The 12,810-nt window shown below is 31.7% G+C and overlaps 2 protein-coding genes across 2 annotated transcripts; both read left to right on the top strand.

Annotated features, from left to right (window-relative positions):
• The first annotated feature begins 1,491 nt into the window (after window positions 1–1,491).
• On the top strand, window positions 1,492–2,386 carry LOC142520107 (putative invertase inhibitor). Its single transcript, XM_075623083.1, has one exon. The coding sequence runs from the start codon at window positions 1,559–1,561 to the stop codon at window positions 2,117–2,119; it is 561 nt and encodes a 186-aa protein (XP_075479198.1). The 5' UTR covers window positions 1,492–1,558; the 3' UTR covers window positions 2,120–2,386.
• A 1,268-nt stretch (window positions 2,387–3,654) lies between these two features.
• Window positions 3,655–7,509, top strand: LOC142551962 (ras-related protein RABH1b). The gene is made up of 6 exons (XM_075661502.1): window positions 3,655–3,935; window positions 4,225–4,295; window positions 4,481–4,569; window positions 5,035–5,146; window positions 7,034–7,124; window positions 7,201–7,509. Exons 1-6 carry the CDS (start codon window positions 3,819–3,821, stop codon window positions 7,345–7,347), a joined length of 627 nt encoding a protein of 208 aa, XP_075517617.1. The 5' UTR covers window positions 3,655–3,818; the 3' UTR covers window positions 7,348–7,509.
• The last annotated feature ends 5,301 nt before the right edge of the window (window positions 7,510–12,810 follow it).

The raw sequence follows: 12,810 nt of genomic DNA, 5'->3' as shown, positions 1-12,810 counted from the left end.
ATTCCTTTTGATGGATGCTCGTTTAGTTAATTTGGAGAAAAATTACTTGTATAATTGAAATAAAAGTAGTTTACCACAAGATTATTTTTAAAGTAAGCGATCAATATAGATTTATTCGATCATAGCCTTCGGGTAATGCCCTAAGGCTTGATTTAGTGACATGTAATATGTCATATGTGATTTTTCACGTTGTACAATGTATAACTTCATATGAAAAATCAGGTATGGTATATTGTATGACATTAGATCAACTCAATACCCAAAGGGTAAGATCTATTCGACTGGATCAAAACAATGTTCTTGAAACACACACTTTCTATCAAATCAGAAACATGTACGTCTTATTTACCATTAAGGGGTGTCCTAGTTGGTTAGGTGAGAGCTTGACTATTGTCATGAGTTTGATTTTCATTATCAACATCTTTTCGAGCGTTGCTCGGTGCCGTAGTATGATTTATCTCACTAACGTGATTTTACAGTCTATTGTATTAATTTGGAGGTTTATTTAACACACACTAGAAAAATGATGAGTAGTTATCGAGGATTTACATATTGAAATAACACCTGTTAATTATCTGTTAAAAAAGTCACAATAGAGCCTGCCTTAAAGTTTCAAGATATGTTTGTCAGAATCCTAAGATGTTATTCATAATTTCTTCAAACGATTTTGTTGAGCTGGAATAAGTATAAATATGTCACCCGGCAACACATGTTTAACCTATGCCCATAATGGGATTTATTTTGAGTTTTTATTGCAAATTTTTCAGAAATTTTAGAAAGAGTTTTGAGTTGTTTCTCAAATTAATTTGACACACACACACACACACTAGGATGGAATACATCAACATCAGCACCAAAACAAATTTAAACCACAAAATATAAACTGGACCGTGACTTTTGATTGTGGAAAAAGAGTACTGGTGTGTTTGGACTTACATTTCTAAGAGAAATAAGACAAATAATTCAATTACATATCTAATCTAAAAAAAATTAAAAGTAAGTACAATAAAGCAGATATTCTGATTTATTTGTCTGATTTTTGTCCCAACTCAAGAATCTTGAAATATCTTATAATTAGCGATATTACTTTTTTTAAAAAAAAAAAAAACATGACACACCTAAAACCTACGCAATTTTAAATATTATTTAATATATTATCTATTTATCCATATTGTATTTAAAAAAAAATAAAGAAAAGAAAAGAGGACTATAAGAAAAAATTGTACTTTAATATTTTTGGTTTTCTGAAAACCACTTATCCTTTGTACCTTGCAAATTCATTTCTTGGGAAATTTTTTTTACATAAAATCCATAAATTATTTTTCTAAAAAAAATTAATCCTTTCGACATTTAAAACTCAAAAATTAAAATTAACTAATTGCAATAATTTTACGCAAGTTGAGCTCCTAATTGTCATTTTATATTAAAGTGTATGACGTGTATCGATACGCCAGCTGCTCTATATATACAAACAATCTCACGCAACAATGCAAGTGAGTAGATTGATAACAAGAAATAATCACCAAGGAAAAAAAGCCACTAAAACACAAAGGAAAATATGAAGATTTTCATCTCAATCACATCTTCAACCCTCTTCCTCGCAATCCTGATCACAATCCATGCCGCAAAATCCCAGAATTTAATCCACTCGGCATGCCAAACCTCCTCCAAAAACGACCCGAACATCAACTACAGTTTCTGCAAAACTTCCCTGCAGGCAGCCCCCGCCAGCCAATGCGCTGCCCTGCAAGGCCTCGGCATGATCTCCATCCGGCTCGTCAGGTACAACGTCACCGATACCCGTTGCAACATCAAACAGTTGCTGAAAAACAAGAAATGGGATCCTTATGTGAGGCAGTGTTTGAATGATTGCTTTGATCTTTACTCGGATGCCATTCCCACCGTCAAACTGGCCATGAAATATTACAACAGCAAGCGTTTCGACGACGCTAATATCCAGATAAGTTCGATCATGGATGCCGCGACGACCTGTGAGGATGGGTTTGGGGAGAAGGAAGGTGTAGTTTCGCCATTGACGAAGAGGAATAAGGATTCGTTTCAGCTTTCGGCGGTGGCGCTTTCGGTTATGCGTATCATTCAAGCGGGTTCTTCGGATTGAACCAACTGCAACTGCAATACAAGGATGGATTTTATCATTACGATGTATCAAATCATCATTTTTCGTAGATATTTGTATCAAAAAGTTGTTTTGTCATTAAAAAAAAAGAAGAAAAATTATATTTTTAATACCTCAAAAAATAAGTCAGTCTACCCTATTCTCTTACCGTGAATTTATGGTGTTTAGTATTTTTTATTTAATTTAATGGCGTTGATTTATTTGTGTAATATAAGTGAAAATTCAAGTATGCAATATATATTTATAAAGAAAAAATTAAAGACTTTGGAATAAAGAACTCTTCTCTCGAATAAAATTTGAAAATTATATTGAAATATAGACTGCAATTTGTTGGTGGAATATTATTTTTGTAATGATATGATATTATTATACATGGCGATGCAATCAATGAAGCGGCCTTGGACATTAATCCATAGCTAGTTACTTTAATTTTCTTGAGAAATAATTCAATGGAAGAAGAGTGGCTTCTAATCTATCGGGTACATCATCATGTCAAAAACTAATCATTAACAATAATTTCTTTTCTCGTAGAATTAAATATAATAATTATTTACGAGGAAACGAAAATAGTATAATTTTAATTAAAAAAAATTATTATATGAGGATTTTCTTGTCAAAACTAACGAGAAAAATATTTCCATTTGCAAATTTATAGTTCAATAATAACCTAACTTTCCGAAAAGTTCAGTTCAAAATTATATTTGAGTGAAAATAGTTTACTTAGAAAACGCCATCTTCCGAAGGGTGAGTAGTGACTAGTGACTGAGTTCTCTTGTTTTGTCACTGCAAGAGACGGAGCCAAGGTGAGGGGTGACCCGAATCTCCTCGGCTCAGCCTCAGCCCCGCCCCACCTCTCTCAAATTTTTTTTTGTTTATCTAAAATATTTATATAATGGCCTTTATCTTTAAGTTTATCTATCGAAATATTTAACACAACATTTTTTATTTATTTAATTAATTAAACTACTACTCGATAACAATTCTTTCATTTTTAATATATTTTTACAAATAAGAATAATAAATAATAAAATAAAAAGATAAAAACAATATAAATCTTAAACCAATTTATCAAATTATCTTATATTTATATCACTTGTTTCCAGATTATTTTCTTGTTGATGCTGGCTGTAAATATAATTCTTGTTTTCTAGTTTTTTAAGATGCTAACATTTTTTTTTAAATATCTCACTCATCATTTTGATGAAAACTAGTAAATTACTAATATATATTGAAAACGTTCACGAATTTGAAATTAGAAAAAGTAGAACACAATTTAAAATAGTTAATCAGAATAAATAAATGAATAATTTGTAACTATATATATATATAAATATATTATTGAGTCTCGAATATAAGATATTGACTCAAATTTCGGATTTATTGACTACGAGCAGCTGACTATTAGTTGTGTTTTTATATTTAATTTTACTATATCTATAAAAAAAATTTGCTAAAAAAATCACTTGTATTAATGACTTTATTTCACCTAAAGACTAACCTCTAAAGCACAAGCGCGTATGCAAGCCCACGCGTTTGGAAAAACCCAAACGCGCAAATAGTCGAGTCCTACAAATTTATACATACCGGATCCAATTCCGCGGCTGATTCTCCAATTATTTTCCGTCGATCCTAGTTCGGCAATCTGATCCAGTTTATGATTCAATCGACCTAAATTCAACTCATGGCTCCGGTTTCGGCTTTAGCAAAGTACAAGTTAGTATTCTTGGGAGATCAATCTGTCGGAAAAACGAGCATCATTACTCGGTTCATGTACGATAAATTCGATAATACTTATCAGGTGAGGGAAGCGTCGATTTATTTGAATTTTTACTTTTTTAAAAAAAGCGAGAGCTTTGAAGATCTGATTCAATTTGCATTTGCAATCAGATTACCTTTTCATCAGTTTTAATGATAATGTGATCATCACTCTATGTTCTTGTTTTTGAAATTGACCCAGATGAGTTTGCGGCGCCTTAGTTTGAAATTTTCAATTTTTGTTTTCATTTTTCTAGTGTTTAATAACTGGGTATAGCAAATATATTATTTCACTAGTCATTGAAGTGCTATCGAATTTTGCTCTTGTCTAGGCTACTATAGGTATTGATTTTCTATCGAAGACTATGTATCTCGAAGATCGAACCGTACGCTTGCAACTGTGGTAAGATGTTATTCTTGACTGGTCTCTTAACAAGATCGCATTGTTATAAATTTACTCTTTGCCACTTAGGAGTTAGACAAATAAAGCGTCAATTACATTTACTGCTTTGTTTAGGTCTGCAGATTAATCTACATATTATTTATTTAATCTGGATGGATAATCGTGTCGTTGTCTGGCTTGTTTAGGGATACTGCAGGACAAGAAAGATTTAGGAGCCTCATTCCGAGCTACATAAGGGACTCCTCTGTTGCAGTTATAGTATTCGATGTTGCAAGTATGGTGTTCTATTGCCTTTTTTTGTAATAATGGCTTGTCTGATACCTGCGATTCTTGGCTTGTGATGATGTGTGCGTATATATTATATTTTTAATATACAATATAATTCTCAGTAGTTGATTTACATGTAAAATGTAATTATGTCAAAATACCCATTTTTCCCCATCAAATGTTATGTTGAGCTTTTATATTACTAGGTTTTATTTTCCCTAGAAACGAGGATATATAGGGAGGGGTATTTGGGGGAAAAAATTGTTACATTTTGGAGACCAAATATAATCGTTGTAGCTGTACGGTCCTTCATCTAACAATATAGTATAGATTTTAAGAAATTGCTATATGCGTGTGGTTGAAGTGTTTTTTTTAATGTCCGACAGTTCTTTGTGATCCTTGTCTCTTCTAGTTCGTCATGTGTGATATAGCTCCATTTTTCTGATAATGATGATTATTTACCATCTATCAGGCAGACAGTCCTTTCTTAACACTTCAAAATGGATTGAAGAGGTTCGCACTGAGAGAGGAAGTGATGTTATCATTGTGGTGGTCGGTAACAAAACTGACCTGGTGGATAAAAGGTAAAGACGTGTCTGCATTTTTCTCTTCTTTAATTGTTGTTTTTCCTTGTATATTATTATTATGTAGATTTATCCATTCTGATTATCATGCCTATTTTTATTTTATTACTTTTGATAAAGCGTTATTTTTGGAATAACAATTTTATTGTTTCACAATAGAAAGGGTCTCGAGATTTTAATCTAATTAGCTGCAGTGTATATGTTGAAATTTAAACTCCTTTAGGAAATCGACTGTCTTTGGCGTATTTTATTTGACCATCAATCAGGTTTATGGCCTCCTATTTGACTCTCAGTTAACAGTTGGTTCATTCATTTTCTTGAAATTTTTATATGACATTTTGATCCTTAAGAAATCATGACAAACTTTGTAATTATTCATGCTCTGGACTTGATCATGGAGCGCTTGAAACTTTGACACGTTGCTCAGTCTTGGACATCGAAATCATTTTTAGTGACGTGTGGTCTTAATAGTAATGAAGGCTGTCTATATAAAGGTGCAAAGCAAGTAACATTGGTACTTAGAAAATTCGTCATTCATGCTTTGGTTGAGTTTTTGGTTCCAATTGAAAATTTGATATATATGTTATGTCAAACTCAGTGTAGTGAAGTCATCCATTCTCTTTTGTGTTCTTTATTGTATTCCATTACCTTACACCTTCCTCAAAATAAGCTAGAAGCAAAGAACTAAGAACCATCAGAAAATTTGGATGCTTTATCCTCGACTACCATTTAAAACAAAAGTCAGTCATTGGGAGGTGGGTTTGGGCAAGGAAGCAGCCAAGTGAAAGGCGGTTTAGTGACTGGAAAACCAATTGAATATGGGGCGGTGATCATGTTATAGCTCAAAATTTCATTGCGGTCAATTTTCCGCTAGCGTTGACTGGTTGAGTACCTTCAAGATTTTACGTTTTTTACAATGCAACTGTAAGCAAGTGAAGGAACCAGTCAACTGGAAGGCGGTTTAGTGTCCGGAAAACCAATTGAATATGGGGCTGTGATCATGGTTATAGCTCATTATGTCACTGTGGTTAGTGTTGTTGTTGGGCTGAGTACCTTCAAGAGTTTAAAATGCAACCATAAGCAGGTGGCTATTGGCTGACTACCCACAAATCACAATAGCGCACCACACTCTAATGCGTCAAAAAGAAATAAATTTCGCTGCACCCAAAGTTGTCAACTGTTTGTTCAGACAATCTTTCAAACCCCTTGGATGCACTAGAAAACCTGTCGACGTGAAATATTGAAATCGTGTACCTACTCAAACACAGGCTAAAAGCCTGATAAGATTATTCAAGAAGAAAAACATTGCAAAGTGAGATTCACTTACCCAATTACTCTGGTGGTGTTTCACTTTGAGTGATTTAGTAAATCCGTAGAGGATCATGGTATGGGTTGGGGTGTAAAGACAGAGAGAAAGTTAGAGTAGTGCATTTGGTGTGAAAAGTGAGGAATAATTGGAAAATTGTGAGAGAGCACGGTGGCGAATGCAAGAAGAAATCAAATTATTTTTATGAACCCATTTTACCCTAAAAAATATTTTTGATACCGTCTCTCTAGCCGGACAATTCTAGTGATTTTTTTTTTAAAAAAATTGGAGTTTATAAGTCCAACACCATGCCACACACAGGACAGACATTTGCACGATTTTCACTCTGTTAATTTGCATTCCCAAATGGAAAAAATGTGATTAAATTCCCCTCACGGGAGTGCAGTGGGAATAGGTTTTGTTAAAATAATCACACTCCGGCCTGACTATATTTTACGCTTCATGTGGCAATACTTGGATTAATTTACTGAAATTTTTTTATTCAATATCACTTCCATCTGTCATTTAATCCACGTGGCAAATGTAACTTCAGTAATACATCGCATGGTACCTATTTCCAGGCAAGTTTCAATAGAGGAAGGAGAAGCCAAAGCTCGTGACCTTAATGTCATGTTTATTGAAACTAGCGCAAAAGCTGGCTTCAACATAAAGGTGAATTGTAAACCATTTTTCTTCTGATAAATAACTTCAGTCGCCCTTCAATATTTACATCTTCCTGCTATATCAGGCGCTGTTCAGGAAGATTGCAGCAGCCTTGCCTGGGATGGAAACTCTATCATCCACTAAGCAAGAAGACATGGTTGATGTCAACCTCAAATCTAACAACGCGAATGCATCTCTTTCGCAACAGCAGTCCGGAGGATGTGCCTGTTGATATCACGAACTGAATTTCTATGTTAAGTACGTTGTCATATTTTATTTGTTGGTTAATTATTATGTAAAGTTTTCTTTCTACATTGAATTTTGTCTGTGAATGTAAGGATATTTCAATTCATTGGATTCAGTAGTAAAGTGTCTTGAGCAGTATTTCTTTTAATTCATGTGTACTGTGTGTTACGAAAACCAAAATTGTGCGATGAAGCGAAATCAGTCCACTTTATTAAAAAAACTTGAAAAATATTGCTTACAACTTGTGGATTTATGTGGGTTTTTCCTTTGCTCTTGGAACCGTGAGACTGTCAGTCGTTAAAGTTTGTGGCAGAACTGATAATCTATCCTAATTGCAGTTAAAATTAGATTTGGAATATTAGTGATGTCTTCTTTAACCAAAGTTTAAAATTTACTTGTAAAATTGTACTTGATAAAACGAGAAACTTTATTCCAATATACATGGTCCGATAAGATTATGCTTATTTCCTGTACGTTGAATTTTTAGCCACCGCACATATTTATCGTTATATATAAATTGTTAGGCGGGTTAAAAACGAGCACTACTAGGATGATTCTTATTTATTTATTAGGATATTAGAGATGAGATAAAAATGAGTGAAAATTTTCTATGCTAAGTGCTTATATATGATATTAAAATGAGAATGTTTGTTTTCATTTCCATTTCTCATTCTTATGTTTTTACAAAAAAAAAAAAAAAAAAAAAAAAACCTTTCTATATTGATGCTCTATTGTTATTATAAAACTATCCTTCACGCACTTCACTCCAATGTACACCAATCATGTCCTCGTCTTATCTACAACATATACTTGACATAAAAAACGACATCTATACACTACTCAAATTTAATAAAATAGTAAGATAAAATAAAATCAATTGTTCTATTTTTATTTTTATTTTTATGTTGGGGGATGAGTTTTGAACACGATGTCTCGTCCTAAAAAGTGAGATTTTGGTGTCAGATGTATCATCAATCATCAATCATCGACAATTTCAACGATAACTTTGTGGTGATTTATCAGTTATTCTATGGGATATTTTGAAAAACAACATTAGTCACATTTTTTTAATTTTTTTTTTTTTTTAAAAATACCGTCTCAAGTGTGTTTAAATCGAGATGGATATAAAAGTTGTTTTTTTTTTTTTATTAAATATGTAGATAGTAGATAAGTCCCCCGACCACCTCTTGGACCGACACACTTTCTGTTAATGTTTGAAGTTTTATGGCGATCGAAATGCACCGAAATTAACCGCCTTAATCATTTCAGAATTAGTGGAGTGTTGCCCTCATTTGGTGGAGTAGTACAATCATCTCTTCCTTGTGGGAGAAGTGACTAAATTCTAATTATATATAATGAGAATTTAAAATTGATGAAAATAAACCCTGATTTGGACTTGGAAATAAAAAAAAAATCCTATATATTGGAACACTAACAGACGCACTATGCGTTTCCAATATTTACCATATCATTTTTTACCTTTTGAAATGTATTTTGCTTCCTTTAATATTGGGATTAAATTTATTTTTGGTAACATGCATCCAATGATCAAAGGAATATTGACATTCTACCTGCGCCAAAAAAATGTTCTACCCACCGGATTAGTAAATTATATTGGCATAAAAATAACAATAAATGGAGTCGAGATTCTCGTGTTTGAGCCAAAAATGGCATATCGTATCTTCAAAATTTTAAATATCCAAGTACTATTGCTTTATATATGGCAAAAACATGTGTGAGATGGTATCATGGATCGTATTTTGTGAGACATATCTCTTATTTTGGACATACATGAAAAAATATTACTTTTTATGCTAAGAGTATTATTTTTTTATTTTGCATATCAGTAGAATTGACTCTTCTCACAAATAAAGATTCGTGAGACCGTCTAACAAAAAACCTACTATATATATAAAAATTCATAAACACTTTCCATTTGGTTGTAATGTTTGACTTCATAATTTTTAAATTGTATTTTGCGCAAATAGCGTATCTTAAAATCAATAAATATAATCGGGTGAACCTATGATTAATCCATTATTAGTGGCAATATTATTTTAATTAATTAAGTTTGACGAAATTAAAAATATATCAGACAATGAGAATGCTATCATATATGTACAATAGCACGCGCCGGGAAAAATGTTCTGCCTCGCGCAATGTCGGTACATAAATAATGTCTTTTATTTTTGGTATTTATAGATTTGATAATCGTCATTTGATTTGACAAATTTTATGTTTTTTCCGGGTCTATTAAACTCTGCTTTATATTTCATGTATTATTTTTTTTAAATGTATCCATTATTCAATGAATATATAAATAAAAATAAATAAGTCTTTGACGAAATGTACGAGTTGATGTAATTGATAAATGTCTGATTAATGATTATGAGTTCGATTCATCTACGAACATTTTCTATGACGATCTTATCGTACGGTCCTACTAACATGATTGGTGATTCATCTACGAACATTTTCTATGACGATCTTATCGTACGGTCCTACTAACATGATTGGTGCATGCACACTTAACAGAGGAAGATATTGGCGTATATGGTTTGTCTGATATGATTCATCTTATTAACATGATTGATGCATGCTTATTTAATAGCAGCGTGTATCAGCTCTCAGTTGCAAATTAAGCGTTTATATATATTCGAAATATTACACGTATATTGATTTTCCAATCAGAACTTATAAAAAATATGGGTACATATACGTAAGACGAGGCTACGAACAAGCAAATCATAATTGAACTTAACTTTAAAGGGATCACTTGCGAAAATTGTAAATTAATTCTATAGAAGTGCTTATTGATAGATTTGAATGATTACAAAAACCAGATTACTTTTAGAAAATCAAAACAAATATCACAATAGAAAATCAAAACAAATATCACAAAATTTATCATTTAATAACTTTTAATCAAGAGTAGGCCTCTTGTCAGACGGTCTCACGAATCTTTATCTGTGAGACAGGTCAACTCTACCGATATTCACAATAAAAATTAATACTCTTAGCATAAAAAGTAATAATTTTTCATGGATGACCCAAATAAGAGATACGTCTCATAAAATACGACTCATGAAACCGTCTCACACAAATTTTTGATTTTAATCAATTACAGATGAAAGGTTGACCTTGTACATTTTAATATTTAATAATTAATTAATTATAATAACATATTGTATAAAATGTTGTCACTTATGGCCTAGTCTCTATGTTTGAAATTTTTAAAAAAGCAATGCATACTTTTGAAAATTCAATATTGTATTTGTAGATGAATATATTACACTTGTACTTTTGTTCATAGGGAATTCAAAGTCGACTTTTAAATAATCGAGTCGTCGCTCATTCCCACTGATGATTTGTTTAGGCATAATATTAGTGATATAATGTCGCTCTCTAGAAATTTGACATCTTGAAGGTTTTACAAGAGTTTTTGTGATTATCAACGAATTTATATTTAAGAGCTAAGGATTAATATGCTGATTTGAAATTCGATCCTTTATTCATTCACTTGCATTTCACAACGAATTAAATATCCCAGATACATCATGCAAATGGCGGGTCAAATACGATAAAACGAAGAACAAAATAATAAAAGAATTAAAGTCTGATTAAAACCGTTGAGAAATTGAACCCATTATGAATTTGACTCAGGCGATGTTTAAATATTAAATAAATTAATCAGGTGACAAATATGGAATCTTTACTGTACGACCGAATGTGTATTCGTTTATCAAAATTTATAACTAGTCGTTTTAAAGTATATAACAACCCAAACGTTGTAGTTCGATCGTTTTATTCAACAAAGATAATTATTGTACCTCAACAACATCTCTCTTAATAATTGTACTTCTTGCAATCAATGAGAATTGAACTCATGACATATGTTCTGATACCAATTATACGACCGAATGCTTGTCACTTTACCACAAATTATAGCTATTGCTAATGGTGTAATTTAAATATTTTAAAATGCATAGCAGTCCTAACGCCATAGTTCAATTGTTCTATTTAACGAAAATAATTATTGTATCTCAACAATCTCATTTAATGATAATCAATAAAGCAGGAGTCATTTTAGACGCAAAAACATGTAATTTGATTTTTTTTTTTTAGCAACACTTTTCCAAATCTTTTCCATGATATTTGTGTTTGAAGTTTGAAAACCAAATGCATCGAAAAATTCAACAATCATCAATAAATGATCTTATAAAATAATTGTTGCATTTTTTTTTTATTGAAATTCTCGAGTGGAGGATAGATGACTCGTCGTCTATCCTCCTTCGATTAAAGGAATATATAGAAAAAGATATATGAATACCAAAAATTAAAAAAACAACAAAATTACCAAATATTTTGGAGTCGAAAGATTTTAAACAACAATCATGGGATGAAGGCAAAAGCTTAAAGCCAGTGGGAAATGAAAGAGGCAGCACATGCATTATATTTATAATATGGTTGGAGATGACGATAGTTGTGCATGTTGCCTAACTAATGCTTTACTAATTTTTTTTATAATCCTTGCCAGCTCAATAATGGAAATGTAATGATTTAGTTATCCGGTTGTGTTTTTTGAAAAAATGAATTGGATTATCATCAGCTCATTGAACCAAAAACATGTGCTCGATCAATGATCTTTAACTTTCAAAACAATCAACACTACGATTCAGTTCACGGTATATATATGTTTTGAGAGTATCATTATCACTAATTATATTTTGAATAGTTCTCTTGTGAGACGGTCTCACGAATCTTTATCTGTGAGACGGATCAACCCTACTGATATTTAAATAAAAAAGTAATACACTTGACATAAAAAGTAATAATTTTTCATGGATGACCTAAATAAGAGACCTGTCTCACAAAATACGACCCGTTAGATCGTCTCACACAAGTTTTTACCAAGATTGGAACCACTCTACTTGTAAAATTGCCTTTTGAGGTTCATTATTTTTACATCTAATCTTTTTTTATATTTGTCCATGTTGAAGGATTCTTTCGAAAAACTAAAAAGAAGTCAAATTAATTTATAAATTTCTGAAAGCATAGTGCCAATCCTTTCCATGCTTCTTACCAATTAAAGTCTACTCAAAGTTTCAAATCAATATTTTTTTTTTAAAGATCAACCATTTGATTAGAGACACTAATTCGAGCTTAATCACCCTTAAATTATATCATATTTCAATATTATCGATTCAGTCATAATTTAACACATAATCTTCCACTATCTTTATTTAACATGAGGGAAATTTAAGACTAAATTGATGCTTAGACAAATTCAGTTCTTCATGTACTTGCATTTTTGTCTTTAATTTAAAGGTAGCGATAACAACAAATAAACACTATCAAATATGCAGCCTTTTTAGACATGTTGCCTATATTGAGATGTACTACTTTCCTATATCTTTTCTCCATTTACATCATTATTTGCCGACTAAAC

The sequence above is a fragment of the Primulina tabacum genome, chromosome 1 (genome assembly GCF_025594145.1).
Source record: "Primulina tabacum isolate GXHZ01 chromosome 1, ASM2559414v2, whole genome shotgun sequence".
Taxonomy (NCBI): domain Eukaryota; kingdom Viridiplantae; phylum Streptophyta; class Magnoliopsida; order Lamiales; family Gesneriaceae; genus Primulina; species Primulina tabacum.
The sequence above is the reverse complement of the archived record's forward strand: the minus strand, read 5'-3'. Positions and strand labels throughout refer to the sequence as shown.

What these genes read in the sequence shown, in the direction of transcription:
- LOC142520107 (XM_075623083.1), top strand. Translation starts at nt 1,559, where the DNA reads ATGAAGATTTTCATCTCAATCACATCTTCAACCCTCTTCCTCGCAATC.
- LOC142551962 (XM_075661502.1), top strand. Translation starts at nt 3,819, where the DNA reads ATGGCTCCGGTTTCGGCTTTAGCAAAGTACAAGTTAGTATTCTTGGGA. An exon ending in ACTGACCTGGTGGATAAAAG is followed by an intron (nt 5,147 to 7,033) that starts GTAAAGACGTGT and finishes ACCTATTTCCAG; the next exon opens with GCAAGTTTCAATAGAGGAAG. An exon ending in AAGCTGGCTTCAACATAAAG is followed by an intron (nt 7,125 to 7,200) that starts GTGAATTGTAAA and finishes CTGCTATATCAG; the next exon opens with GCGCTGTTCAGGAAGATTGC.